This window comes from Xenopus tropicalis, chromosome 1, assembly GCF_000004195.4.
Source record: "Xenopus tropicalis strain Nigerian chromosome 1, UCB_Xtro_10.0, whole genome shotgun sequence".
Taxonomy (NCBI): domain Eukaryota; kingdom Metazoa; phylum Chordata; class Amphibia; order Anura; family Pipidae; genus Xenopus; species Xenopus tropicalis.
In genome coordinates this window covers 69,714,884-69,742,635 of record NC_030677.2, presented here as the reverse complement: position 1 = coordinate 69,742,635, position 27,752 = coordinate 69,714,884, and the positions used below count along the sequence as shown (strand labels likewise).

The following is a 27,752-nucleotide window of genomic DNA, read 5'->3' as shown; positions in this document are numbered from 1 at the left end:
TTTGAGTACTGGCAGAACAAATGAATAAAGTGCATTTTAGCTTTTATGTTCCAGATAAGCTTGTAATTTTATATTTTATTACATTCATAAACATTTCATGGGTATATAACAGCCAAATGCTCATCTTAACCAAATGCTTATTATAACACTTCTGACTCCCAATAAACAATTCTTCAATACATTTTAGCATTTCCAATACATTATTTCATGCATGCATAAAACATTAGTTTATATGTTATATAAATCAGTATTTCCACACGCAAAACACGCTTTGCCTTAAGCTCATTTTAATAAAATAAATACTGATGCATGAAAACAAAGATGCATTTCTTAAATCCGTTTGGTATGCAGGAGTCTCATATAACTTTCCATAAACTGAAGGCTTCATTGTTTTGGTATCTGGACTCACCTGGTGACTTAACCTATTATGTTCAAAAGTATGTGGGACTTATCTAGGGTTCCCAAAGTAATTCAGGAGGATCATTTCACTTGAGCAGAACAGTAGACAGAAGGCTCTCTGTCTGATGTAGGCTTTTTAGCTAAAAGAAAAACTACCCAACCTGGAATATATTTTGGAGAATTTACAACACAGTATAAGTTTAACACCAGAGGATATCATGGATGAAACAAAACAAGAGAAATATGCACTCCTACATGATGAGTCAGATATTGAAGAATATGATAAAATGAAACTTGGCCAGAAAATCCATCACAATGGGTAAGTCCATGCATTTTAACAAAGATAAGATACAGTGGCAAAGAAAACAAAAAAGGTAGTATGAGTAGATAGAGATACATGATAGATAGATAATAAATCAATAGATAAATAGATAGATAGATAGATAGATAGATAAATAGATAGATAGACAGAGAGGCAGACCAATATGATAATAACAGAAAATAGAAATAATTCTAGAAAATCCAACTAGAACTGGAAACTGAAATGCTTCCAGCTCTGTTTCTTAATAAAACCAGAAATGTACTTTTTATTGTACTATGAAACCATATCAATTTAAGGTGATTAATTGTGATTATGTTGATTAGTCTTCTCTAAACAAAAAAGAAAGGTCTTTAAAAGCAGTCAGTCACCGCCATGTATTTCTTTAAAAGCTAGCAGATGAATTCTTCACATTTAAAAAACAAATATTGGCATAAATTGCATAGAAAATGAGTTATTTAACAAAAAAAAAACCCCAGAAATCAATAACCATGTTAAAGTAAAAGAAAGCAAATATATTATATTTGAAATACATACAAATGAAAAAAGCTGATTCATTAAAATTCTAACTTTGGAATCCTCAAGGATTTACAACAGTTGAAATGTAATTGCAGTTATTTATGCTTTCCTGGCTTTAAAGACATTTAGGTTAGTGATTAATGGGGTGATTTAGGCTTGGGAAAGGTTTTTATACAAATCCCTTGGAATTTTTTACTGAGCAGTAACCATTGTTGATTCTGGCTTAAAATTACTGATCTTTTATAAATCAGCCTCATAATGTACATGAAGAATGCAAAGGTTCTAATTCACACATTTATTTTTGTAGCCACTAAAGGCCATGTTTTAGGAATATAAGGTTTGCATTTGGGTTTCCCATCTGAATTGGTGCCAGACTGGTCACACATTTAATTTAATGTTGGTGAAACAAACACAAGTTATTCACCAAGTTCACCTATGCCGTGTAATTATGCAGCACGCAGATGACTTTATACTGCCAAAGTGTGTACATCTTATATGTAAATGGGTTTTAGACATGTTACTCATTACAAGATCCAAAACAGCATCTTTCCTATTAGGTTTCTGAACTACTGGAGGAAAAAAGTTGTTTAGCATATTCAAAAGATGTGTTCTTTAATGCTAAAATAAAAACAGCACCACTGAATGTGCCCCTAAATCCTTTATCCTCAGATAAAGATTGGTGGAACTATTTAGGTTCCTAATTTATACATAAAAATTATTTACAAAGAGCTTTTATTCTTTAGATTTTTTTTTTCAATACAAAAGGTCCCAGTAATTCTTCAACTTAATAGATGGATGGTGGAGGCTATGGTGCACTTGGACCTTACTCTCCCAACCCTTCTCTATACTATATACTGTTATGGTGTACACAATTATGTTTAGAATGTTTATTTCCATATAATATAGAAGTGACCTGCACACCATTTACAAATTTTCCCACGTGGAAAATCTTACAAGCTGAATTCTAGGGGGAAAAAACGCTGCGTTGTGGGTATAATATGAAATATTGCATAATAGATTATAATAAGACTATATACGAACTATGTCCGAAATTGTTGAAAATGTACTTGATGTCCATGCAGATGGCAGTCAATAAACCAAAGATATGGAGTATGAAACTTTTAAAAGTGATTCTGTGGATAATTAATAACCGGTTTCAAGGAAATGGAAACCTAGTTGTGAGCATAAAAATGCATCCAAAGCACTTAACATGATCACAAAGAGGCAGTATATACTAAGAACTCAGCTAATACACTCTATTATGGGCTTATTTATCAACTCAAGTTTTTAATTTCAAGATTGTTTTTCTAATTCAAAAAAAAACTTCATATTTCAAAAGCTCGATTATTAATAAGGCAATAAAGAATAATAAAATTAACAATAAACCCTCAACAATCTCGAAAATCTAGCATTTAAAATATGGCTTCACTTTGCCTAGGACTACTACCATTGACTTCTATATAAACACAAACTTTTAAACAAACTTTTAGATGGTGAAGGTTTACATTTGAGTTTTCAGGTTTTTTGTACTTAATAAAGGACAATATACATGGAAAATATACATAAATGATAATTATGATTAACTTCATAAAAAAATTACAAAAGGAGAATGATTATGAAAGGATGACCCCAAAGCACTCCGTATGACTATCTATCTATCTAAATCTAGATGGCAGGCATCTGGATTCCATGAAGCATTGATGTATATATCTTCTATATAGGCGTTCCTTAGCTGAATGAACCCAAACCAAGCACTGTATTCCACAGTCACTTCCATCACCGTGAAGAACCCTTTGAACTGCTTCAAGTGAAAATTCTGTTCCTCAAGTGTAAAGGGATATCCCAGCACAAGAACCTTTTCTTCAGAGAAAACAAACCAAACTCTTTCCTCATAATTTAATATCTGACTACCCCCTAATCCAACATAGACACACCTTGTTTGACCATTGAGAATCCACCCATTATCTGCTAGCATTTTAGTCTGCATATCAAACCATATTTTCTGACTGAGCCTTTCACAACCATCCGTCCACCCCTAGAAAGCAGCCCTGGGCCATTATATAAATGTTTTTTTGATTGGTGGTTGCTCAAGGGCCACTACAGAACTGGGGCTAATGCTAGCAGCTAAGGAGAGGGACAGGAACATACCCATAGTGTGAAGCTATAAAACTTTAATAAAACAACAAAGTAAAATCACCCTATGAGTATGCACCCCTTTTTATTTTGTATGTTTTAGATTTTTGAGTATATATCCCTGACCCTAGGATACACGAGAAGGCAGTAACCTGGATATTCCTTATTCTAATGTGGGGATTTAGTGGCAATGGCAAGTGGATGGCAACTCAGTCCTCTCCCCTGGCTAATCTTTTCTCTAAATTAATTTTATCAATGTATTATATTCATGAAATTAGAATTTTATGATTGACTTATTAGTGACTTTTTTCATCTACTTCCTTCCTTGCACTCTCACACTCATAAGTAATAAAAAGCACTAAGCTTGCATAGGAGCAGCAACCCATAGCAACCAATAAGATGTTTGCTTTTAAACAGGTGACCAGACAATTCTACCTGCTGATGGGTTATGGGTTACTGCTCCTAGGCAAAATTAGTCCCTTTTATTACATAACCTCTTTAGACATTTATCTTTTTACCTGCCCTTTTGTTTTTGCCCATGGGTTCAATTTATTCTCAAACCACCTTGTCAGTCATAGTTTAACTAAAGTTTTGAGCATTTCTAGCCAGTTCTGATTGCATAACACATAGTTGCCAATTCATTATACTGTATAAATGGCGTAAAAAAAGACCCCAGCACTTTACATGGGTATTTTATGCCATTATATGTAAGCTATAACCCATTCAATAGGAAAAAAAAATCATAAATTCCTTTGCTACAAAATGTTTGGTGCTAGAGGATCACTGTTTTTTACACAGCATTTCTAAGTAGTGGCTACTTTATATGCCAGAATTTTATGTGGAAAATGTAGACACAGCTATGTAAATATGCTATTTTTTACATAGCAATGCCTGATGTTAAGATGGTGATGTGCAGTGTATTTGATCAGCATTTTCACAGCATGATAAAAATAGGCCCAGATACCTGGCACATTTTCTAGTAATATAGTACAGACTCCTGTGGCAGTAGTGTATTTAAAAAAGGTTTTCTAACGCAGGACAATAAAATACATTATTCTAAAAGCTAAAAGTAAATCCTTTTTCTGTGCTAGAAGGTTAAACACATCAGTTTAGATGTGGGCTACCGCTTACAGGAATTTTTGGATACTATTTGCAACTGTTTTCTATTTTTTCTTCTTAAAATGAAATATGAAGTTTGAATGCATTTATATGCTTCCTTTTTATTTAAAAATGAAATAATTCTTGGCGGATGTTCTGACCTATAAAGATACATTTATCCAAGTGCCAAACCTAAAAAAAAGCAAAATGAACCTAAAATTAGATCCACTCAATATCATATAATTTTGTTGAAAGAGATACCGTATCCATGAGCTTTTTCCCATCTGTTTGACCTCTATCAGGCATCCATGCTAAAATAATAAATTCCTAAGGAATGGAGATGAATAGATTGTGACGTTGTTTCACAGTGATTCCACTATAGCTAAATATACCCACATTTTAAAAACTATGTGTTGATATCAATTACCATTTTAAAATGCATAGGTGCATAGAACTGTTAATTGTGCAGATAAAAGGAAAGTTCCTAAAATCCATTACAGAAATAAAATTGCCAAATAAATATAATAAATAATAAGCTATAATAATAAATATAACCTAAACGACAATGAATAAAGTTTAACCTCTTAAACTCTGAAATTGCCAAACAGGAAACGCTGGGCCAAGAGTAAAAGGCAGAAACAATGAGGTAGCAGGTAGCATTTACTGGTCACCTGTTTAAAAGCAAACATCTGATTGCAGGGCTGGATTTCATTTTCGGGTGCCCATTCTCTGCTCCCTCCCCCCTAAGGATCGCGCACATGTGCATCCATGCAGATCACATACGGAGCTCTGGGGACAGAACACGCTAAAGTTTTCTGTGCATCCTGTCCTCAGTGCTTTCTGGGTGAAACATTTCGTGATTGAGTTCTTCCATAGAATACATGTAAAAACCAATTACTATAAATATAACAAATTCTTTCACTCATATATACTTCTTTTAATTCTTTTCTCAGTCGCATGTTAGAATGACAACTGTATTTATCTTGCACATATTGTACAGCAACCACATTTTATGTGAGCTTATTCTAGATTTTATTCAATGGTACTTATGTGCCAAATGTTGTTCTCTCTCTGTCTGTTTGGTAAAGAATATATCAACCTTTTCAGGAAATCCTACATAAGAAGATCCAGCCTAGGTTCAACATTGGCTCAACCACAATGGCTTTGTCATACAGTTTTCATTGTACTCCTGGTCTGCTCACAAGCTGCTCTCTGTATATTTGTATTGACCATGCACCTCAACATAAACACAATTAAGGATGAACATGCGTCACTGCACAAAAATGCACTGGAAATGGCAGGTAAGGATTGTTTTAGGAAATGGTACTAATGTAAAAGGTTTAATGTAATGATTATTTTGGTCTTTTAGTCATGAATTTTAAGGGACAGTATACACCTAAAAACACCTTTGCTAAAAATAAACACACTGAATAGGATGCTTAAATAACATTCTGTCTAATCCTTATATTCTAATGTATACAAAGCATTAATTTCAATATTAGTTCAGAGCTTCCTTTAAACAAGTATACTCCTCCCTTATTTGAGCAGCAGCCATTATCAGGGGCTTCCCAGTGGACTGGTAATATGTTTTATCAGCTCCTCCTGCAGGATCAGGAAGTGACAGGAAGAACTAAAGCGAAACAGATTTTATTTCTTGCTTAGTGCCAGAAATTTTAAAAAAAGTTAATTCTCTGTAATTGATTCTTTTTATATTTTACCTATAAAACATATGGAACCCACTCCAAAATTAACGTGCTTTGGACATACACACAGCTGCACAAGGGGATCAGTCAACAATACCTGTCTGCTTTCAGATCCATTTATACTTAGATCACAGAATCCATGGCCTACCACCTTAATATGAATTAAATCCAAACCATTTCATGGCAACCAGGATAGCCATAGCAATAAGCTTGATCATTATACTCTTTTTAAATTGTAAATAAATAAATAATATATACACATATGTATGCTTAGTTTTCATCACTGAGGATTTTTTTCAATTAATTTATGCTTATCTTTTCTATGCAGTTCATTTTCAACCAATTAATAATACAAGCATTTCAAAGCATGAAAATGTAACTCAAATGGTAAGACTTTCTTTCAGTACATTGTATGGTAAGAATCTTAGCTTTCCATTTTATTTTTTCAAACATAAATATTAAAGGAGAACCAAAATCTCAAAGAAATACAGCTTTAAAAGCTGCACACACCCAGTGGCCCAGCAGTCCTTTAACAGTAGGGATCCATGCCTTCCAAGTTGTTTACAGCAGCTTCTCATCTTTCATACCTGTTACATCTGTCATACATGTGTCATAGTAGATGATAATACAGAGTTAATGATAATAAATTAATTGTGATACAAAACACACTGCTTTCTATATTGCCAAGTAATGTGAATCAGAATAAAGTGATTATTGTCAAATGCATACTGTATATACAATATTGGATGCTGTATTGTTTATATATATATTTATATATGCAGTTCCAGCAAGGGTAGCACACCACTCAAAAGGGGTTGATGCCCGGGTGCTACTGCAAACAAATATCAAAATACAAGTGCAATAGAGGCCAGCACTCACAGGACTTTGAAAAACATCATCCAAAGCAAAATAAAGGTTTTACAAAAAGTTTTTATTTATATATATATAATATCACATTGTGATTCAGCAGCCCAGAGCATGTGCTGTGAATCTGCAGAAAATAAGAGGTGGAGGTAGTGATGGAATCTGAAAGCACAGATCTTTATAGTTAAGTTTGTGGGGTCTCAGGCTAGTGTAGAACCCCAAAACACTGTATTGTACATTAGTTAAAATAAGTGTCAATTTTATTTACTTTGCATATACCTTACCAACCCTTTAGATTCTGCCTTATACACAAACCTCCATAGTTCTTCTCCATAGCTTTCTTGCCATAAGCTTGATGGGATGGCATGCAGATCTTAAAGCAATAATACCACTGATGTAGTATCCCTTTCTTTACCAAGATGTATCTCTGTCCCTAGTTGGAATAAACATGCAGGCTCTCACTCTGTACAAATAACATTTATTAACAATTGAGAACACAAAGGCATATGTAACACCTGTTTGGCCAGTAAAGGGTCAATCCAGACTAGTATTAGGTAGAGCATGTGTTACATGCGATCCCCCTTTCCCAGGATGGGCCTCTGCTAAGTGGGAGATGACCTTTAGGAGCTGTTTTGGAGATGAGGATGGTGTTGAACTACACCTCCCTGATGCTGTATGGTGTAGTGCTAGTAATTAGGACGCCAGAAGGTTCTTTGCTGATCAACTATTAACATTTATTGTTACACACAGGATGGTGCAGGGTAATACTCACAAATACTGAGGTAGATGGTGAAGCAGTTAATAACAGTTGTAGTTATGCAATGCAGAGTAACACCACGGTGGAGGTAGATAAGGAGATATAAGCAATCCTAAGGATGATCACCTGGTACTGGGCCGGATCCCTACAGCAACGGTGGATCAGGGGAAAGATACTGCCTGATACCTATGTCTGACTGCGGTCCCTTCAGTAAGGCAAACAGAGCCTGGGTATTGCTAAACCCTTTTTAGATCTCCTATGGTGGAGCAAGTGCTGCTCATGCTAGATAGCCCTGACTGTCTCACACTATATAGAGTGTGCTATTACAGGATCTATCCCTCTGCTAACTTCACCTCATTCACGGGGCCCTGTCCCCGACTTTCACTAGAGCACCAAGGGGCTACTCTAGGGCAAATGGCTTTTACTGGGGCCAAGTCTGATCCCAGGCTCGATGGAGATGTTACCTGAGAATCAGAAGGCAGCCAAAGAGGAAGCCCTCCTCCTTGCAAGACACTTTATCAGTCTGCAAGGGGAGTGGTCATCCTTAGTAAACCAATAAGGCACAATATAGTATGAACTAGATATATGGTGCTTTGCCCAGCAACAGCACTAGGAACTAGGAAGTAGGGATTTAAAGCCATAGGGACTCTAATACCTATGGGTCCCTACACATACATACAGGCAGGTTGTCAAACTTTCACATGTATCAATTTTTTGCTCTCCACAAGGTTATCCCATAGGTCAGTTACTCAGCTAGGCAAGTTTGGTTTGCCGTATCTGAATCCTGCAAAAAAAATGCTGGGATTTGGACCAATCCTGTTACCAATTTCTAATCAATTAACTAATTACCTACACAGCGGATCCCATAATGGTGATTAATAAATTGTCCCCTATATCTTATATATATCTAATATATACAGGTATGGGACCTGTTATCCAGAATGCTCGGGACCTGGGGTTTCCCGGATAAGGGATCTTTCTTACCTTAAGTCCTCTGAAAATAATTTACGCATTAAATAAACCCAATAGGGTTGTTTTGCCACCAATAAGGATTAATTATATCTTAGTTGGGATCAAGTACAAGGTACTGTTTTATTATTACAGAGAAAAAGGAAACAATTTTCAAAAATTAGAATTATTTGCTTATAATGGAGTCTACGGGAGAGAGGGGTTTTCTGTCATTCGGAACTTTCTGGATAGCGGGTTTCCGGATAAAGGATCCCATACCTGTACCAATATCTAATATATATATATACATACAGTATATATCCATGCTAAATTAACAAAGTCAGGTTCTATATGTTGGTACCATTGCATACTAAAGTAATGTTTTATTTCTGTAAAATTACTTTTTTTTCCCAACATAGCACATTATTATATTTATTGTTAATATGGGTTAAATTATTTAATAAATTGCAGCTAAACAGTCCCTGTGTGTTTGATTTTGTTATATTTGCTGTACAGTACTGTTTTATAAAATACATATTAAAGATTGCCATCATTTTTATTGCAAACCTTAGCTGTGGATATATGGCATGCTGGGAATTTCAGGTTTACTACCACATGGCCTGACATGATAGAAATGTGCTATGATGCATATATCCAATGTACTTCTTGTACTTAGTATTCATATAGCACAGAGAAAACTACATAATTTTAGGGAGTAAGCAGTGTGTCGAACGCGGCTGAATTATTCGCAGGGGAACAAAGGTCTCTATTGATTAGCAGTGCATGTACCTGAACCATAAATTCACTGACGTTATTCCATTTTATTAGGATGTGGAGCCGATGATTAAAAAGCAACTACAGGAACTCAATGTTATGGAAAATGTCAATTTACTCAAAAGACTTCACGCCTTAGAAACAGTAAGCAAAGATATTCCAGCAGATTGTACTAAGACATAAGAGCAGCAGCATTATGATTTTTACCAAATATTATCATAATTTTAAACCACTTATAACCAATTTATTATCTTTAGCTAGATAACAGTATGATATATGGCACAAGTGGAGTTTTCAACTGGTCAAAGGGGATTATACGGCAAATGCCTACATCTAGTCTCTTGCACTTTACTTGAATGCAATGGTGACCAATTAGTGCTATTTTAAGGCAAAGTTTACAAAAAAGCAGGAGTTAAAATTCCACATGTGCCACAAATCCTATGTTATAAAATTATGTCAAAATAATAATAAGAACTGTTAATTAAATGATACTTGCAGAGCTTGACATTGTAACAAAGGCATGCCTTTTGTTTGGCTAAATTATGAAATCCTCACAAACAAATGCAAATGTGTAATATGATAGCTAGTCATAATTATTTTAATTTGAAGCAAAGCAAGTAATAATCAGGAAGAATGGAATAGGATATGTCTTCCTTGTCGCTTGTTTTATTCTGTCACATCAAAATGGTTAGCAGACACAGGGGGATGGCTGAAAGGTTTTTAATCAATCTACTTCCCTTGAGAAATAGTTCTCTGTATTTCTCCTAAGCATTCAAACATATAAGTCTCCCAGTATGTGGGTTCCTGGGTTTCTTAAACAGTTAGGGCAGATACTGGTGCTGAGGTTGTTCACAAAGTAGAAATCACAGTTCAATACTGAAACTGGTCAGTTCCCCATTTTATGACGGTATGGTGGAATTTCAATTGAATGTTATAAGTAGATAATCAGTAAGTTCATGTAGATAACAACATAGGATGCTAATTCTGGCAATAACTCTTATTTTATCAGTACCATAATGCTTAAAAACAGTCTCCAATATTGTGGGCCAAAGCAGTAGATGAAGTGCAACAAATGAGGTGAAAGCTTATATGCTGTTCCACTTTCTCTGGTTGTGCCAGAATTATAGCAGGGCAATGGTTATGACAATGAATTCCAATATTCTTTATGAAGTATTTTTAGCAGGTAAAGGGGATTTGAGTCTCAAAAAATCTAAACAACCCACTGGAATAATATCATAAATCTTAAACTAATCTGATTTTAGAATATGAAATCAATGAAAAATATTGTCTCCAGCCATGGTGAGGACCTCAAAACAGTAAAAGTCCAACAACAAGTGGAAGGAATAAAGGTAAGAGCAACATTATTTCTTGAAAATAATAAGGGCAAGGAATGTATTATCTGAAAACCAGTTATCCAGGAATGGTTGAGATTTTTTTTAAATAAAAAATATGCATTGCTTCATTTGATGTTTATTTACAAGACAATAGGGGTGATTTACTGTAATTCAAGATGCAAGTGGTACAAAAGCATGGCTAATTTGAAAAGCAAATGAACCTGGGGTCTAGCACCTAATGAGAGATTGGAAATTGGCACTCCCTAACTTCTAAGTCTGAACGATGTACAAGCTAGGGGGTGAGTTCAGGGCAGGAGAGGTGATGCCTACCTGCTTTCCCTGAAATGAATACAGCAATACCGCAGTCAGTTCAATTGCAGTGCTAAAAACATGGTGGATTGCACCTTTTTTTTAATATACTTTGCACCTTGTCCCGCACTTAACCCCATTGTCTTGTAACTCGTTTTAACTAACCCGGCATAAATTGATATAAAAGCAAAAACAACTATTTTGCATCCTTTATGCGTAAATGTGCACTGGAAAAATTTGCTTTTATATGGGTACTGTCAAACCAGTTATATTTTAACACACATGTAGGCTTCTATAATAAAAGGCACTAAGTTTGCCCAGGTGCAGCAACCCATACCAACCACAGCATATCCTGGTCAGCTAGTGATGAGCGAAATTCAGATTGCACTGCGAAAAAACATCCATAAATTCCACTATAAAAAAAATGTTGTGCAGTAAATTTGCTGTCCAATGACTTCAATCCATTTTGCTAATTTTTGCCATTTCGCAAATTTTTCAACGAAACAGGATTCGCTCATCTAATTGGTTGCTATGAGTCACTGCACCTGGGAAACTTTGGGTTATTATTATTGTTTGTTTTTATTATTGAGGGTCACATGTTGCTGGAGGAGGAACCCCAGGATTTAGGGTAACACAAACAATAACATATACAGTATAAGGAATGGGCTAAAATATCAGCTAAAGTGAATACATACATACATACAGTACATACAAGGAGTGTATGTATATATGCATGGGCAAAGCAGTCAGCTGATTTAATAAAAGAATATTTCAGAAAGATTTTGTAATACAAATGTACAGAAACCATGAACCTATATGCTATGTATGTAAGTAATGGCTGTACTTACTATATCTGAAAAATTTACAAAAATAAAGTCCAAAAAAGAATATTTAGATGCTAGATATCTAGGTAAATATCTACCTATACTGGGTAGATACTATCCATTACACAAGAAAAAAAGGAAAGTAGACTGGCATTGCTGCCCCATCTATCTTCCTGCTCTAAAAGTAGTATCTGGGGCTTGCTTAACATTAATGATTGGCTTTAATAATATATGCATGTATTAGAAGAGATACAAAGCAGAGGGTGAATTTATTAAATTTTCTTCATGTGAAAGAAAAGGTTCTAAAAAGCATATGTAATTTCCAAATGTTTTTCCTATTCTTTTTCTCACACCTTTTACAGCATGAAAATGCACTGCAAAGGCAGTTAAACAATATTAGCAGAGACCTGAATGGCTTTCACATTCGCCTGGAGGAGGTCAGTACAATTTGCTATGCATTTTCAATTATTTTAATGGAAATTATATGCTACTTGCACAGAGGGTAGCCTATAATAGGCCTATGAAGCTAGTCATAGATTTGTGCCATGTAATATATTCTCATTAGAAAGCAGACTGAAATAAATGCATCTATTCTTTGTTCCTTGCTTTGGCAGTGCATTAAAAAATTCAAGAGTTTTCCAGTTGTATGTCAGTCACTTTTTCTATTCCTACATTCTTTTTTAGTCTATACTTGGAATTTGTTGGAACAGATGAAATAGTCTAGCATTACAATTTGCTGTAATTCAGCAGGAGCATCAAGAACATATTCTTGGTTGAGGCAAAGTTCAGTTTATATCTTGGTCTCCTCCTTCTGCCTCCCCTAAAGTGAGAGATGTGAATTGAAATGACATGATATGTAATAAAAAGAGTTTCATATTTTATGTTATTTTATGTTGTCAGAGGGTAAGGAGCAGAATGTGACTGAAATGGACTGAACTATCAGGACACACAGTATGCACATTCATAGGAACAGGAGAAGAAACATTTCCAATTAAAGGTGGCCATACACATTAAGATCCGCTCGCTTGGCGAGGAATTAGAACGCCGGAGTAGGCGCAGACGGTTCGGGGACCGCATTAATGAGCCAATGCGGTCCCCGATCCGACTAAATTTTTTAACCTGGCCGATCGATATCTGGCCGATTTCAGGCCAGATGTCGGTTGGGAAGGCCCGCCGTTTGTGCCCCTACACGGCCTATAAGCTGCTGAATCGGTCTAAGGGACTGATATCGGCAGCTACAAACTGCCCGTGTATGGCCACCTTAATTGTACCAGTAGTGATAAAGATTATATCATAGATAATAATCCTACACTGCTATTACATTCTGCCTGTTAATCAGTGGTGCAGAGGAAGCAGACCCCATGGTTGTGGAGTGGCCCAGGGGATAGGAGGGCCCAGACTGCAGGGTCTGCTTTATCAATAGCTGTAAGAAGGCCCTCACCCCAGCCACTCTCACAGGGCCGGATTTCCAAACTGGCCACCCCGAGGCCGCCCCCGGTCGCACGCTCCCCCCACCCCCCCCGGGAGTGCACATGCGTGAACAGCGGCAGTGTGCATGCACAAATGGGGGGGGGGGGCGCAGTAGGCCAAACTTGCATACGGAGCAGTGGGGAGAAGTCCTCATTGCTCCATATGGGAACAAAAATTTCAAGATTTTGGTGCGACGGGGCGGCATGCCGCCCCCAGGTTTCTGCCGCCCTAGGCCTGGGCCTTTTTGGCCTCTCCACAAATCCGGGCCTGCACTATCATACCTACTTGGCACAACAGGCTGGGGAGCAGGGCACATGGGTGGGAGAGCAGGTATAGGGCTGAGTAGGTATGTGCCCCGCCCCTCCAAAGTTTTTTTGCAGGGGGGCCCAGCACACCATTGTTAGGCCACTGCTATTAAGAAATTACCAATGTCTGATACATTAATGATACACTGCCTGGTACACCTGTGCCCAAACATTTATATGTAAAAGTGCATAGCCTTATGCGCAAACTGCAACGGCCCTTCTGGATTGTACAGATGTCGTAATGTGACCTTCATCTCGCTGGATCTCTGAGGCCTTGGGAGCCCCTACCTCAGCATAGAATGTACACAACTGAATCTAAATCACTTTCACTACACTGAAGTTAAAGGAGAACTAAAGCTTAGCTAAAGAAGGATGGCAGAAATGTTGTGTTTTGTAATGAAGATGGGTGCCTCCAACTATACACCCCAGTGACTCCCCATGTTCTTTTCTGCTGATTCACTGCACATGCTCTGTGCTACTGTCACTTACCTCATAATATATGCATAGAATATAAATGTCACAATATATGGCTGATTGGTAAACTATAAAGATTCTTATTATATGGCAGCCGTGAAACCAGTGCAACTAGCACCATAATTTAACAAATTAATAAATAATAGTAAACAAATAATTTCAGCACTGTAGCATCAGCTCCTATGACAAACAAACCTCATTTTCTGATTGATAAGCTTAGCTTCCCAACAGCTGCCCAGAGCTCACTGTCACTGAAACTTCTAACAAAATCCAAGATGTAGAGCTCCTGTGACAACCTTGAACGCCTGGATCATTATTAATATAGAGATGATGAACTTTCAGGCTGGGACAATAAGTTTAGTATACAAAATGTGGCATTTTTAGCCATATTCCTAATTAGGGTTTAGTTTCTAATTTGATTGCTAATTTGTTTTAATGTATCTGGTTTAAATGGCTTGTTTTTTTCATTAACTTGTACTCTGCTTTTCCTTGTTAACACAATTGTTTTTAAGCAATAAACACACTTTAGTTATAGAGTATATGTACATTGATTTGACTTGATATATATGTTTGAATATATAGTATATAAGCATTTCTTACAGTTTTCAATAGCTTGAAATCAACAACTAGGACCCATACCTTACAATGAAATGACTAGATTTTGCCACTAGGTGCCAGCTTGTGATCATTATTTTGAGCTTTTAAAAAGACGTAAAATTAATTTATATTTATTAGTAGGTAAAAAGCATATTTTTAGCGGAAGAGCAAGGATAGTAATATCAATTTCTATTCTGATTATAGTGTAGCAAAGTTATTAGTAGATATATGTAATAATACCAAGAGAGATGGGAGGAAAAGGAAACCAAAGATATACATTCATACAAAAAGATGGCAATTTCATAATCTGACAGAATTACTACAGCCTCTAACCCTACATCTGCCTATCTGGAAAGCTAATATCTAATCAGGACATGTGTTCCCCATGTGCAAATTGTTTTACAACACTTCCTATGTTATAGCATACTTACTGACTGTTCATATTTTTTAGCAATATACAAATGTCCCTTAACAGGACCAGGTGTTTGGAAGTGATTCCCATTCACTCTGAAGGGAGGCGATTTTCACTCTTCCCTTGTCAGCTGGTCCATATCTGCCACTTACTTAATGCAAATACGGATGCTTTGAAGTGATTGTGGGACCCATTGTTCCCCTTTTAGTTTAGTTTCTCCCCCATAGAAACACACAGAGACTGTTTAAGGTATGTAAAAGGTAAGAGGATTTTTACAGTGAGAGCTACTAAGTTGTGGAATTCTCTGCCCAAAGCAGTTGTAATGGCAGATACATTAGATAGCTTCAAGAGAAATGTGGATGCCTTGTAAGAAAATTACTCTAAATACAAAGTTGATCCAGGGACTGGTCACTGACACGTTAAGACACGTTTTGACACGTTTTCTTTACAGAAAATATTTAATATTTAATTAGTCTCCAATTACAATCTTATTTGCTTACCACACAGACACAAACAACCCCCACCTTAAAATTAGTTTCAGAAGCTGGGTTCTGATTGTGGGAAGAAGCAAGAGCAAACAAAGGAAATCTAGGCCAGTGTAGGAAAAGACACAAATGTTTCACACGGTGATGAGCAAATTTGTTGCGGCTATCGCACTACTTTTTATACGTGTGCCAATTTTTACATGCCTTGCATGCATGCGCAGACGAGCACACGATGTGCGCACACAGGGCTTGTGGGCCGCTGGCATGTGGACTGCAGTAAGGGGGAAAGTGCCCGGAACTAGAGGTAGGTAAAAGAAGAGGTACCTGCATGGCACCCCCCACTGTTGCGCCCTAGACAGGTGCCTCTTCTGCCTACGCTTAGTTCCGGCCCTGCTCATCACTAATCACACATAATGGCCAAGTCAGAAACAAACCTAGGACTCTGGTGCTGCAGAAACAGTAACCTTTGAGCTAACAACAGAATTCCATTTTGACTGTGGCAATACCTTCTTCTAATATATGGTAGTATTTAAGGCTAAAAGGCTTAGAAAGAAATGAGAAATCTATTAAGAAATAAGAAATCTATTAGCAGGTCTAGGCTCTACAAATACTTCATCTCGTAATTCTTCTGGCCAGTGCTATAATTACTCTAATATCAGTAGCCGTCAATGTTTTTCTTAACAAGGGCTTTTGTCATCACCATATATACAGTAATTTGTCACAGCATTGAGTATATTACATATTTTCTGTGAGTTGTAAATAAATAAATGAATGCACTGCATTTTACACTGTAGTGCTGCACAGCTATAGTGCTATAATATTCCTTGGCGGAAGAGACTCATGTGGACACCAAGCATGTACTGTACTTATCTCAATAACAATAGGGGATAGGTTTAAGAGATAAAGGAAATAATTATTTGATTTTCAAGTTATTCCTAATTATTTGAACCCCCCCCCCTATTTTTCAGGAGTTACCCTATTTTGGCTCCTCTCCCCTGGTCTCCCATTACCCCATGGCATTCTCCATTTTTTTTGCACATTGTCCCGAAGTTACCCTAGATTTATTGGCACACATGCTCAATTAGCATTTGAAGATGTCATAGTAAGCAATTGCGCATGCACAGGTATCATTTAGTGGCTTCAAAGAGGCATTAGTGTATGTACACTTCTCTGGAATAGGGTACAAAATCATTTTAGGCATTGGTCTGGCTTAAAATGCATACACACCATTATAAATATGCCTGCTGGCTCTTTGAAACAGGTAATTTTTGTGATTGTGATCCATCTGGCTTTATTGTGTTAAAATATTATACACAACTTTATTAGTATTTATTCTGTTAATGAACAGGGGCTGGACTTGGCCTTCTCACAGATATCCCAGCTCAGAGATGATGTCTTTTTTCTTGAAAATACCATAAATCAATCAAAGCAAGAACGATTTGATGTGAAAGAATTTACACAGAAGCCAACAAAAAAAGAAACTGTGACCCAAACAACTATCCACCTGCTGCCCACTGCACCTCAGGGTAAGTATCATTAATTTCATCTACATATTTTTAAGTGGATATTAAGGGGATATTTGCAAACCTGAAAGAAGTGTGCAAGTATAGGCCATTTTCTGCAATCTGTACACTGCAGTTGGCATGTGCAAATTGGCACAGCTCTCTGCCCTCTGCGGGGCATATTTATAATCCCTAAGGATTGCGGTTGGGCAAAATGAATGCAGAAGTCAATTTTTGAACTCTTGTTCCCTGCAATCATAGTTACATAGCTGATTTAATTTGAAAAAAGACAAAAGTCCACCAAGATTAAACCTTCCAAATGAAGGTAGAAGGAGACTTCAAACTGTGGCAAGGCACACTCTTTGTGCATCACCCACTATGGTGATAGTGAACGCAGAACTACTATAAGGTACCAAGGGCAAATATTTATTGGTGGGTTCCCACTTTTCTAAGACATTTGTGATAGAATGACCCTCAAGCATGTGAACATCAATATAACAAGGCACTTGGCAGGCAGCGGAGAAATGGTCTGCACTAACTGAAGTAGACATGAGGCCCAGGTCACCCTGGACCAACACCAATGGGAGCATAAAAATGACAAAATGGTTATACCACAAGAAAAAAGGCAAATAAATTAGCCATGCCATAAATCTCTTGCAGATTATGAGGGGTCTACTGTATCTGCAGGATGCGTCTGTCAAAACTTATAACACAATGAAACACCTGCTGGTGGGACCCCTGTCCTGGTGGGCACCTCAGCAAATACCCCTTTTATTTATTAAAATGGCCTCTTTGAGAGGATCACTATCCAGTCTACTCCTTATTATGGAGGTACACAAACCTGCAAAGGCACGCAAAATATTTGTGACTTTTAGAGATACTGACACCTGAAATTAAACTTTTCCAAAATATATCATTACATTGTCTTTGCATGAGCTTTATAATTTTGCCATTAAAGTATTTGCCCAATGCTTGAACATTACCTATCCTGATCCTCATTGTTCCTCTATGAGGGGGCTGCCATATTTGAGTCTGTTAGCATTAGAAGCTATAACTGACAGGCTGAGATGGGAACTTCAAGTAATGATAACTTACAAAAGCAGCCTTATCAGTGAAAAAAGATCAACATGACTTATAGGGAACTTTTTATGTACATTCATATTTTGAAAAGTAGTTTTTTCGTGTCAGTATCACTTTAACATTGTATAAACCTGTACGTATGTTGAGTAAACGTTTAGTAACTGGGCTGCCAAAGGCAAAAAAAACACTGTTGTATGTGCATAAGCCTAAGGCATATAGTATATATTCTCTTTCAAATTATTCCTAATTAATGTGCAAACAAATATTTTATTTCCGTTTTATGATAATGGCACCAAAGTGTTCACGTCAGTAAATGACTGTTAACTCATGAATACAGACAGTACTGTGTTTCTTCCATCACCATTACAAATTCTCAGAAATCTACAAGAGATATCAGTTTTTGTACTGTTCGCCATTATAAAATATAAGAAAATCTGCATAAGTAATTTTTTTCTAATGTTTCAATTACAATACAAACTACAGTATGATCACCATGGCTACAGCTTTTATTTTACCAATTCATGGAAGAAATGGCTTCAAATGGATTCAAATCAAGTCACTACACAAATGTTTACCTTTCCTCTGAGGCTGTTTCTTATCAGTTATTTTGAACTTTCCATCTGTGTATGGTTTGAGTAAATATATGAAACAGAGCCATTATGTCTATGAATGATTACAAACACACACAGATACACAGATATCCAGAGATACACACATATACTATTCTATATTCATATTAACTGTGCAGTATTTCTTTAATTCATTGACTCTGTTAACTGGTTCAGCGTGTGTAAACCATGGTAGCAGTTCAGCAAACCAACGCCACATTCCGGAGATGCTGTGTAGTTAGAACTGCCCTTATGTAAGAAGAATAACAATGTAATACCAAGAGAACTGAGAGGAGAATAAATGTGTATTGTGCACACAGAGCTTGGTACTAATATGCAGGCCATAAAACACATAACCATAAATGTTATTAGATTAGAGATAAAAGGTTAAAGTCCCATGAGATAAAACATCTACATATCCACACTATGACTCTTCCCAGTGGTTTTGTAAAGGACAGAACAAACACCCATTTTTAAAGGCATAAAACCACCAAGAAGTTCCAAAGCATGACCTATAAGAATAAATGTATGTTACACCCCTATTCGGCCCCTAGCTTGTAATTCATAGCAAGAAAGAATACAGGTAACCTAGTAACAGTGCTTTTATAGTAGGTGAAGAAAATTACTGGATAGGTGTTACTATATGATCCCCTTACAGTGATTTTACCAGTGGGACAAAGAGCACATGACTGGGGCATGGCCAATTGTTCACTGCTTCTACCTGTTGCCAAGAATAAAACATATGACCATCTTATTTGGATGATATGGCTACAGCTTTATTAATAACCACAGTCATATGATAACAATAATCTATCTAACCTAGCTTAACCAGTTAGGACCTACCCTCCCCTGTTTAGCTGCTAACACTGCCCCCAAGGTGCCACATTAACCAACACCTACTAATCAAGGAGGGCGGGTGGGGAACACACACAGCTGGTGACCTAAAAAAATGGAAGACAGATTTCCTGCTCCACCTTGCTAGTACTTTCTACCTGGTAGGTTCAACCTGACCAATACCCCACTCATGTTGCCAGCCCCATCATGTACGTCATGTAGGCCCTCCTCCTTCGCTACACTGGCATCCTGCCCTCACTTAAATATAATTGGTTAAACATTTTCAGTTCTCCCATATACTTGCACAAAAATATGCAACAGAAATTAGTAGAGGTGGTTAGAAAACCCTTTCTACACCCAGAACCTGGGCAAGGATACAGCGACTGACTAAAATCTTTTCTACAGCCTGGTAAATGACTGATAAATCATTTTATCGACTAATTGATACTAAGAAAAAATTGTACAATAACTACAATTTGATATTTTTCTCTGTTAAAGCTGGCATTCAGATTTTGCTGCATGATACTACAAGAGACTCTACCACCATGTCTATGTCGAGTCAGAAGGAAATGGCTGATGAAATCTTTCAAATATCAATCCCCTTCTTGAAGAGTCGGTCAGGTAACATTAAAGAACATAAGTAAATGTTATTTTTCTAAAAGGCATTACAGCTATTATACCTGTTTTGCAGAATTGAATCTTTCCATAATTTGGATCTTCATATAACTCTGCTAAAAAAAAACATTTAAACCACAAAACTCAGTAGGATTGTTTTGCCTCTTAGTTGGGATCAAGTAAAAGACACTGTTCAATTATTACAGGGAAAAGGAGAATCATTTTTTAAAATTATGTCTGTGGGAGATGGCCTTCCTGTAATTCAGAGCTTCCTGGATTACAGGTTTCTGGATACCACTTTTTTTGCTTGACATATTTTTCATTATATTTCTTTTAAATGCCATAGTTTAAAACATGATGGATTGTTCATGTTAGTGTTACACATGGAACTTTAGGCCGTGTTTAGACACCCAATGCTATTGACCCATGCTCCTTTGGCATCTATGGCTATGGATGGTAAGCAATGTTAAGGCTAGGTAAGCAGCTAGAAATTAATGACATCTTATGGAAGGCTGAAAGTGAAAGCTCAGACCTTTATAGACACTAGGCCACGTTACGCATATAGAAAATAATTCTATATGTATAAAGTGGACCTTTAACCTAAGACAGGTTTTAATAGAGGAGTGGATGTTTAAAGATAAATTTGGATATATGAAGATAAGTTCACCATATTTTTCACTATATTTTGCCCATATTATATTACAGTATGGGATTCATTATCTGGAAATCCAAAAAAATATCTTGAAGGCCATCTCCCTCATTTTGAAATAATTCAAAATTTTCAACATGATTTCCTTTTTCTCTGTAATAATAAAATAGTATCTTGTACTTGATCCCAACTAAGATATTATTAATCCTTACTGGAGGCAAAACAACCCTACTGGGTTTACTTAATGTTCAAATGATTTTTTTAGTAGACTTAAGGCAGTGATCCCCAACCAGTGGCTCGTGAGCAACATGTTGCTCACCAACGCCTTGGATGTTGCTCTCAGTGTCCACAAACCAGATAGTTATTTTTGAATTCCTTACTTGGTGGCAAGTTTTGGTTGAATAAAAACAAGATTTACTACCAAATAAAGCCCCTGTAAGCTGATAGTGTGCATAGAAGCTGCCTAATAGCCAATCTTAGCCCTTATTTGGCACCTCCATGAACTTTTATGATGCTTGTGTTGCTCTTTTTACATTTGACTTTGGCTCACGGATAAGAAAGGTTGGGGACCCCTGGCTTAAGGTATAATGGAAATTATGGAAATATCCCTTATCCAGTCTATCACTATAGCTAACAGTATTAACTGGATTTATCTTTCTGACTTTGTTAGACTTCCAAGTATTCTTCTATGGAGCAGACAAGGATGCAAATGGCTTTCTTACTTATGCTGAAATAAAGAAAGTGCTTGGAGACGAGACTCCAAGTGAAGACATGCTACTTCCCTTTGACGATGATCAAAATAGAATGTATTCCTACACTGAACTTATCAGAACATTCCATCTTAAAGGTAAAGAACAAGTGAGTCTTGTTTTTGATAGGTAGGCCTACACAGTTACTAGACTGTAAACCTACTGAGCTACTGTAGGAAGAGATTCACCATAAGGTCAGGAAAAAATGTCCTACATGCCAGTTGCACATTGAAAACAGCTACAAAAAGCATGGGTTGCAAGTTTTCCTAAGTATCTTGAAAAACTGACCGCTAGAATGGCACAGTTACCTGTATATAAAATAATTATATGAAATAAAACAAGAATGTTATTACAATGTATTGATTAAAATTTCTGATTCTTAATGAATGATACATTGGTGAACAAAAATATCAATTTGTACAAAAATATAAATATTTCTGGATGATTCCAAACTTTTTAATACTATATATATATATTCAGAAAGCACAAAAAGACCAGCAACACCAGGATTTGTGACAATCAGAAATAGTTGTATTCTTGTAAGCATATACAGTAAATGTGACACTTTCTCAAGTGACGAAAGGTCAAAATTTGGTCCGAATGTGCGAATTGGCTGTATACTAGAATACAACTATTTGATTGGCACAAATCCCGGTGTTGCTGGTCTTTTTGTGCAATATATTTTAACAGGTAAACTATTATAGAGACGATACACTGCTCACACCTCATAGAAGGAAAGAGCACACACAAGTCATTTTACACAAAGCTTTAGGGACCAAATCTATGATCTGAGCAAGATTGTTCTCTTCCATTATCTGAGCTTTTTTTAAAAACACTGATACTTGTTCACATAAAACATCAAAGCACTTCCTAAAGGTGGAATTAGACTGAAGTCATTAAAGTAGGGAATTCTGTGCAGTGCATTAGTCATTGGGAGAGGACAAACTGTGACACAAGGTGTGTAGGCCAAAGAACACGTGTACAAAGAAACCACTGCAAATATCCCAACATTCCTTCTCAGACATGCTGCTTTTCAAAAAATTGTGTTCTTAACACCTTTGTTGTATAATAAATAGTCAGTGCATGATCCCCACTTAGTTTGCTCATTAAAATCAAATCTTAAAAGTATTTTTTTAAAGGTGCGATATTTAAAACCATAGTTAAGGGTATACTGTCATAGGAAAGCATGTTTTTTTTTTCAAAATTCATCAGTTAATAGAGCTTCAGGTTTTGTTATAGTTAATTTTGAAATTTCACATGGGGATAGCCATATTCTCCATTTCCCAGTGTGCCACGGCCATGTGACCTGTGCTCTGATAAACTTCAGTCACACTTTACTGCTGCTCTACAAGTTGGAGTGATATCACCCTGCTCCCAGCAGCCAATCAGCAGAACAATGGGAAGGGAGCAAGATAGCAGCTCCCAGTAGATATTAGAATAGCACTCAATAAATGCAAGTCTGACTCATGACTCCTCCAGTTACATAGGAGTAGGAGAAACAATATGTTATCTGAAAGCAATTCTAATGTGTAGCGCTGGCTCCTTCTGAAAGCTCAGACTCAGGCACAATGCACTGAGATGGCTGCCTACACACCAATATTACAACTAAAACCAAATGTATTTGTTCATGAACATTTATTCTTAAACAAAATTTCATACTAGAAACACTGAACAATCCTAATGAAATCTTCCGTGTACTGTTGCATATGTGTGTGGTTAATGTTCTTATTAAAATACCATCTACAAGGTTTTTTTTTTACTGCCAGGCGATTTTAGAACCAATATTAATGCATAGATGGCATTCTGTGTATGTTTTGTTTCAGAATAAAGAAACAAGAGAATATGAAGAAAGCAACAGACAAGGCAGCAAAGAAAAAGACATTTAATTACTGTTTTGTTTCTTCATACAGCACCTGAAAATATAAAGAAGTACACAATGTTTTTATATTTAAAGGGGTTTTATTTCAAATATTTAAACAAACATAAAAGCATGATTCAGAGAAACAAAATTCATGTTTTTTAGAGAAACATCTAAACTGGATGTTAAGGCATTCAGGTAAACCATATATTCCCTTTCCCAATATTATTATTATTATTATGGTATTGTATTGCAATAAAACTTTTGTATTAAGTGAATGAGTCCAGTGTCCGTAGTGTGTTCTCTAAGATTCCATGATTTACAGTTATTCATAAAAGATATCCATATTAGTTACAAGATTAAAACTTTTGCTAATACTGTATTTAAAACCATCCAATGATGTACACAGTAAAACGATACTTTGTTCCTGTTTACTTTTCCATCATGGCTGTAAGACAAATGCAGATAGCAAGAATCTATACATTTCCATCTCATGTGTTTTTCAATCAATAGGTTTTTAATTGTTAACAAAAAACGTTGGTGCATGGATTCAGAAAAAACTGTACATCGACATACAAGTACAGTCTGAGAAGTCAGTAATCATTCAGATTAGTGAGATGTGTGTATATTTGTGATTAATGTGTACGTTTGTATATAAACATATGGCACTGGTATTAGTGCCTTTACACATTCCGTTCATTGTCCAGTATTATATAAACAACTACTGTGAAAATGAGTAAGGTCTTCTTAAATAACAAATACACGTTCAATACTGTCAGCTTTTTCACGCCATGAGCCACCTCTCTTCCTCCAGTCATTGCTACATGTTTACTACAGGATGTCTCCTTTATATCTAACACACAAATATATCACTGAGTCACTCTGACTGACCCATCACCCTAATTTTTAAAGGCCTGTTTTATTGCATTATGAAACACTCCAGTCAATTCCAGTCATTTTTAACCTTTGAGGCAAAGTAGGACAGACTTTAGCTTTACAAATGCACAGAATTACTTTCTTTGTTTCCTATTGATCGTAAATAGACCAATGCTTCACCTGTAAACAAGGATGTGGTTCTCTCTGTATATCATATCAGTAAAACATTCCAAAAATAAAATAAATTATTCTCAGACATTCTAATGTGTAGATATAAATGGGGGAAACCCTGTAATTTAAATTTAACAGGAAGACAAACAACAGATGGTTATCACATATATTTATTGTACACGTTTAGTTTAAGTACCTGGATATTCAATTACATATTATCATGTAGCTCTTGAAGGAAATAACACTGTCTCTTTCCATTTCATTAATAAATAAGTTATCCTCACTATCTACATGCATCATGCAAAATATGTACAGCTAAAATTCCAGGTATTTGGAGTAAACACAGGGAAAGAATACAGCTCGTGTTTCTACCATAGTACTTTAACTGTTCTAATCTTATTTTTGTTTCTATAATCAAATCTCCCTATATATGCTCAGTCTCAGTTACAATAATTGGGAGGGATTATGAAATCAAAAACTGAGCATAAATGATGTGGCTCCTTGATATCAAATAAAGTCAGCCTTCATTATATCAGGCATGAGGAGATGTCACAATGTGGGCTGCATAAATGCCTGCCTTACATTTACTGCGACAAATGGTATCTAAGAAAAATAACTGCATATGAGATCAGAATACATTAATATTTATGAAAACAGCAGGTTTCATTGTAGAACCTTTTTTGAACTGCTTTTACAAGAACTGGCATTCTTCAAAATTAAAAAGCATACAGGTTTTTAAGTGGTACAAAAACTGAAGAAAACAAAATGCAAAATATTAACTATATATTGTACAATGGATTACTCAACAAGACTTTCTTGCTTCCCCTGTCAAAATCAAAGCTATTAACAATACCAAGATATTTAACATGTGAAGAACAAAACCGTTTAGGGTTGCAACATCAAATAACTGATGGATTGTGTACTCCTGAAAGTATCCTGCACTAATGTTTCCATATGGAACAGCACCTGATGTCACAATGAAGCATTGTGCTAAAGCTAAAAAATAATTGTATTTCCTTAAAATACAATACGTTGCCAATTATTTACAATGAGAAAGTTAATATTACCATTATATCCTAATTCCAGAAAACAGGAAAAAATGTCAAAAATATCAAACATTTAGCAAAAAATACCATTAGAAAATATTTTGGATCTGTGGTTAACATACGTTTAGGGGCTTCCTGGAAAAAGCAATTATTGATACTATATTTATAATGACATTTCTGTTTTTCTAAAGAGTGTACTCAAGAGAAATATGTGAAATATCATTTCACATAAAAATATATATATATTGTAACAAAATTAGGTTTGTGTTTGGTTCATTTTTTGGAAGCAATAACACATCTCTGTTAAACAAAAGGAAGCAGAATAAACATTTCCTTGTTAAGGAAATCAAATTCATTACTTAGTATGGTATGGTATGTAGTAGTGAGGGAGTGCTTAGAAGAGTTAATGGAAACCCCGCTTTAAGCTTTTCGTGTGTTAGGAGAGTCTAAAGTACATTGGCTTGGATTTATGAGGTCAGAAGGAGCCACATGAAAAAAAGAAAAACTTTGCTTGAAAAGTGTAGCAAAACAGTATTCTCATGACTCACGCCTGCTGACTTAATTGCTTCCAAGAATGCAAACAAGACTTCTCCAGCATTTGTAAAAGAATTAATATCAACTATTAGAATTGCATTTTATTTAACCTCATACTTTAACTCAATTCTCCCCAGGCTCATTTCACCTTCTTTTCATGTTTTATGTGCCCATTTTTCCTATATTTGCCATTTGCTGTGCCATTTTGATAGTACCCATTGAGGCCGACGTGTTCCTTGCTTCTCATGCTTTTCCGCATGTATTTCGCTAGCATTGAAATGAAGTACCAGGCTATAGTAACAACAAAAAGTAAAAGTAATACTACATCTAGTAAAAAGTACTGATAGAAAGAGACGTTGTGAATAGCAGCACGCAGATGGTCAGCTCCATTGTGTCGAAGTATGTAATTGATCCAATATACTGCCCTGCTCACTGGATGGCCCGGCTGGTCTTTGTGAATTGTAGACAATTTTACTGCCTGTTGTTGGTAACTACAAGAAATCAAAGTGTCAAAATAAGTTATTTATAAATCAAAAAACAATATGATAGGTAAATGCAGGAATAGGAATAAGTCGCTATCATTCTACACGTATTTTCTCATGATCTAGACAAGTGATGCATATCTGGGGCTAATTTATAAACACTGGGCAAATTTGCAATAACCCATAGCAACCAAGTAGTGATTAACTTTTTTCATTCAGTTACTAGAACAATGAAAAAAATCATCTGATTAATTGCCATGGTTTACTGGCCAGGTGCAAATTTGCCCAGTGTTCATAAATGACCCCCAGATTTGACTCACTTGGTTCACACGTAGTGCAGTCCAGTTTTGCTTCGCTGAAAAATTCACAAAACAAATTGAAGTTTTATAAACTGCAAACCAGCAATTGCCATATCATCTCCCTAATGGGGAGAGGGGGAACAGTTGTGCCAGGCTTCATGTAATCTTCTTTCTTAAGGGGGTCTGGTCGCGTCACGACTTACGTATAGACTCCACTGACCCCCCCCAATTAAAATACTGCCTTATTAGCATATTAATTATTTTTGCTATTTTTAATAACTACTACTGATGAGTTATTTGGCCCCACAGCAAGATCACTGGGCCCCTAAACTTACAAATAGTTACATAGTTACATAGGGTTGAAAAAAGACCAGTGTCCATCAAGTTCAACCCATCCGAGTAAACCCAGCACACAACCTATACTAACCAATCTATACACTCACATACATAAACTATATATATACAACCAGTAATACTAACTGTAGATATTAGTATCACAATAGCCTTGGATATTCTGCTTGTTCAAAAACTCATCCAGGCCCCTCTTAAAGGCATTAACAGAGTCTGCCATTACCACATCACTAGGAAGGGCATTCCACAACCTCACTGCCCTCACCGTGAAAAACCACCTACGCTGCTTCAAATGGAAGCTCTGGTCCTCTAATATATAGGGGTGACCTCTGGTGCGCTGATTGTTTTTATGGGAAAAAAGAACATCCCCCAAC

The 27,752-nt window shown here is 36.2% G+C and overlaps 2 protein-coding genes across 3 annotated transcripts in view; one reads left to right on the top strand and one right to left on the bottom strand.

Annotated features, from left to right (window-relative positions):
* The first annotated feature begins 351 nt into the window (after positions 1 to 351).
* On the top strand, positions 352 to 23,897 carry LOC100493539. The gene is made up of 10 exons (XM_012955545.3): positions 352 to 718; positions 5,576 to 5,769; positions 6,500 to 6,558; positions 9,569 to 9,658; positions 10,777 to 10,863; positions 12,344 to 12,418; positions 17,073 to 17,250; positions 20,247 to 20,369; positions 21,683 to 21,859; positions 23,585 to 23,897. Exons 1-10 carry the CDS (start codon positions 618 to 620, stop codon positions 23,587 to 23,589), a joined length of 1,089 nt encoding a protein of 362 aa, XP_012810999.1. The 5' UTR covers positions 352 to 617; the 3' UTR covers positions 23,590 to 23,897.
* Positions 23,701 to 27,752, bottom strand: part of ugt8 (UDP glycosyltransferase 8) — a 39,824-nt gene continuing 35,772 nt past the window's right edge. For both annotated transcript variants that reach the window (XM_002934246.5, XM_012955544.3), the window contains exon 6: positions 23,701 to 26,737. In XM_002934246.5, coding sequence (XP_002934292.2) covers positions 26,386 to 26,737 — 352 coding nt within the window. In that variant the 3' untranslated portion in view covers positions 23,701 to 26,385. The remainder of the gene's footprint in view (positions 26,738 to 27,752) is intronic.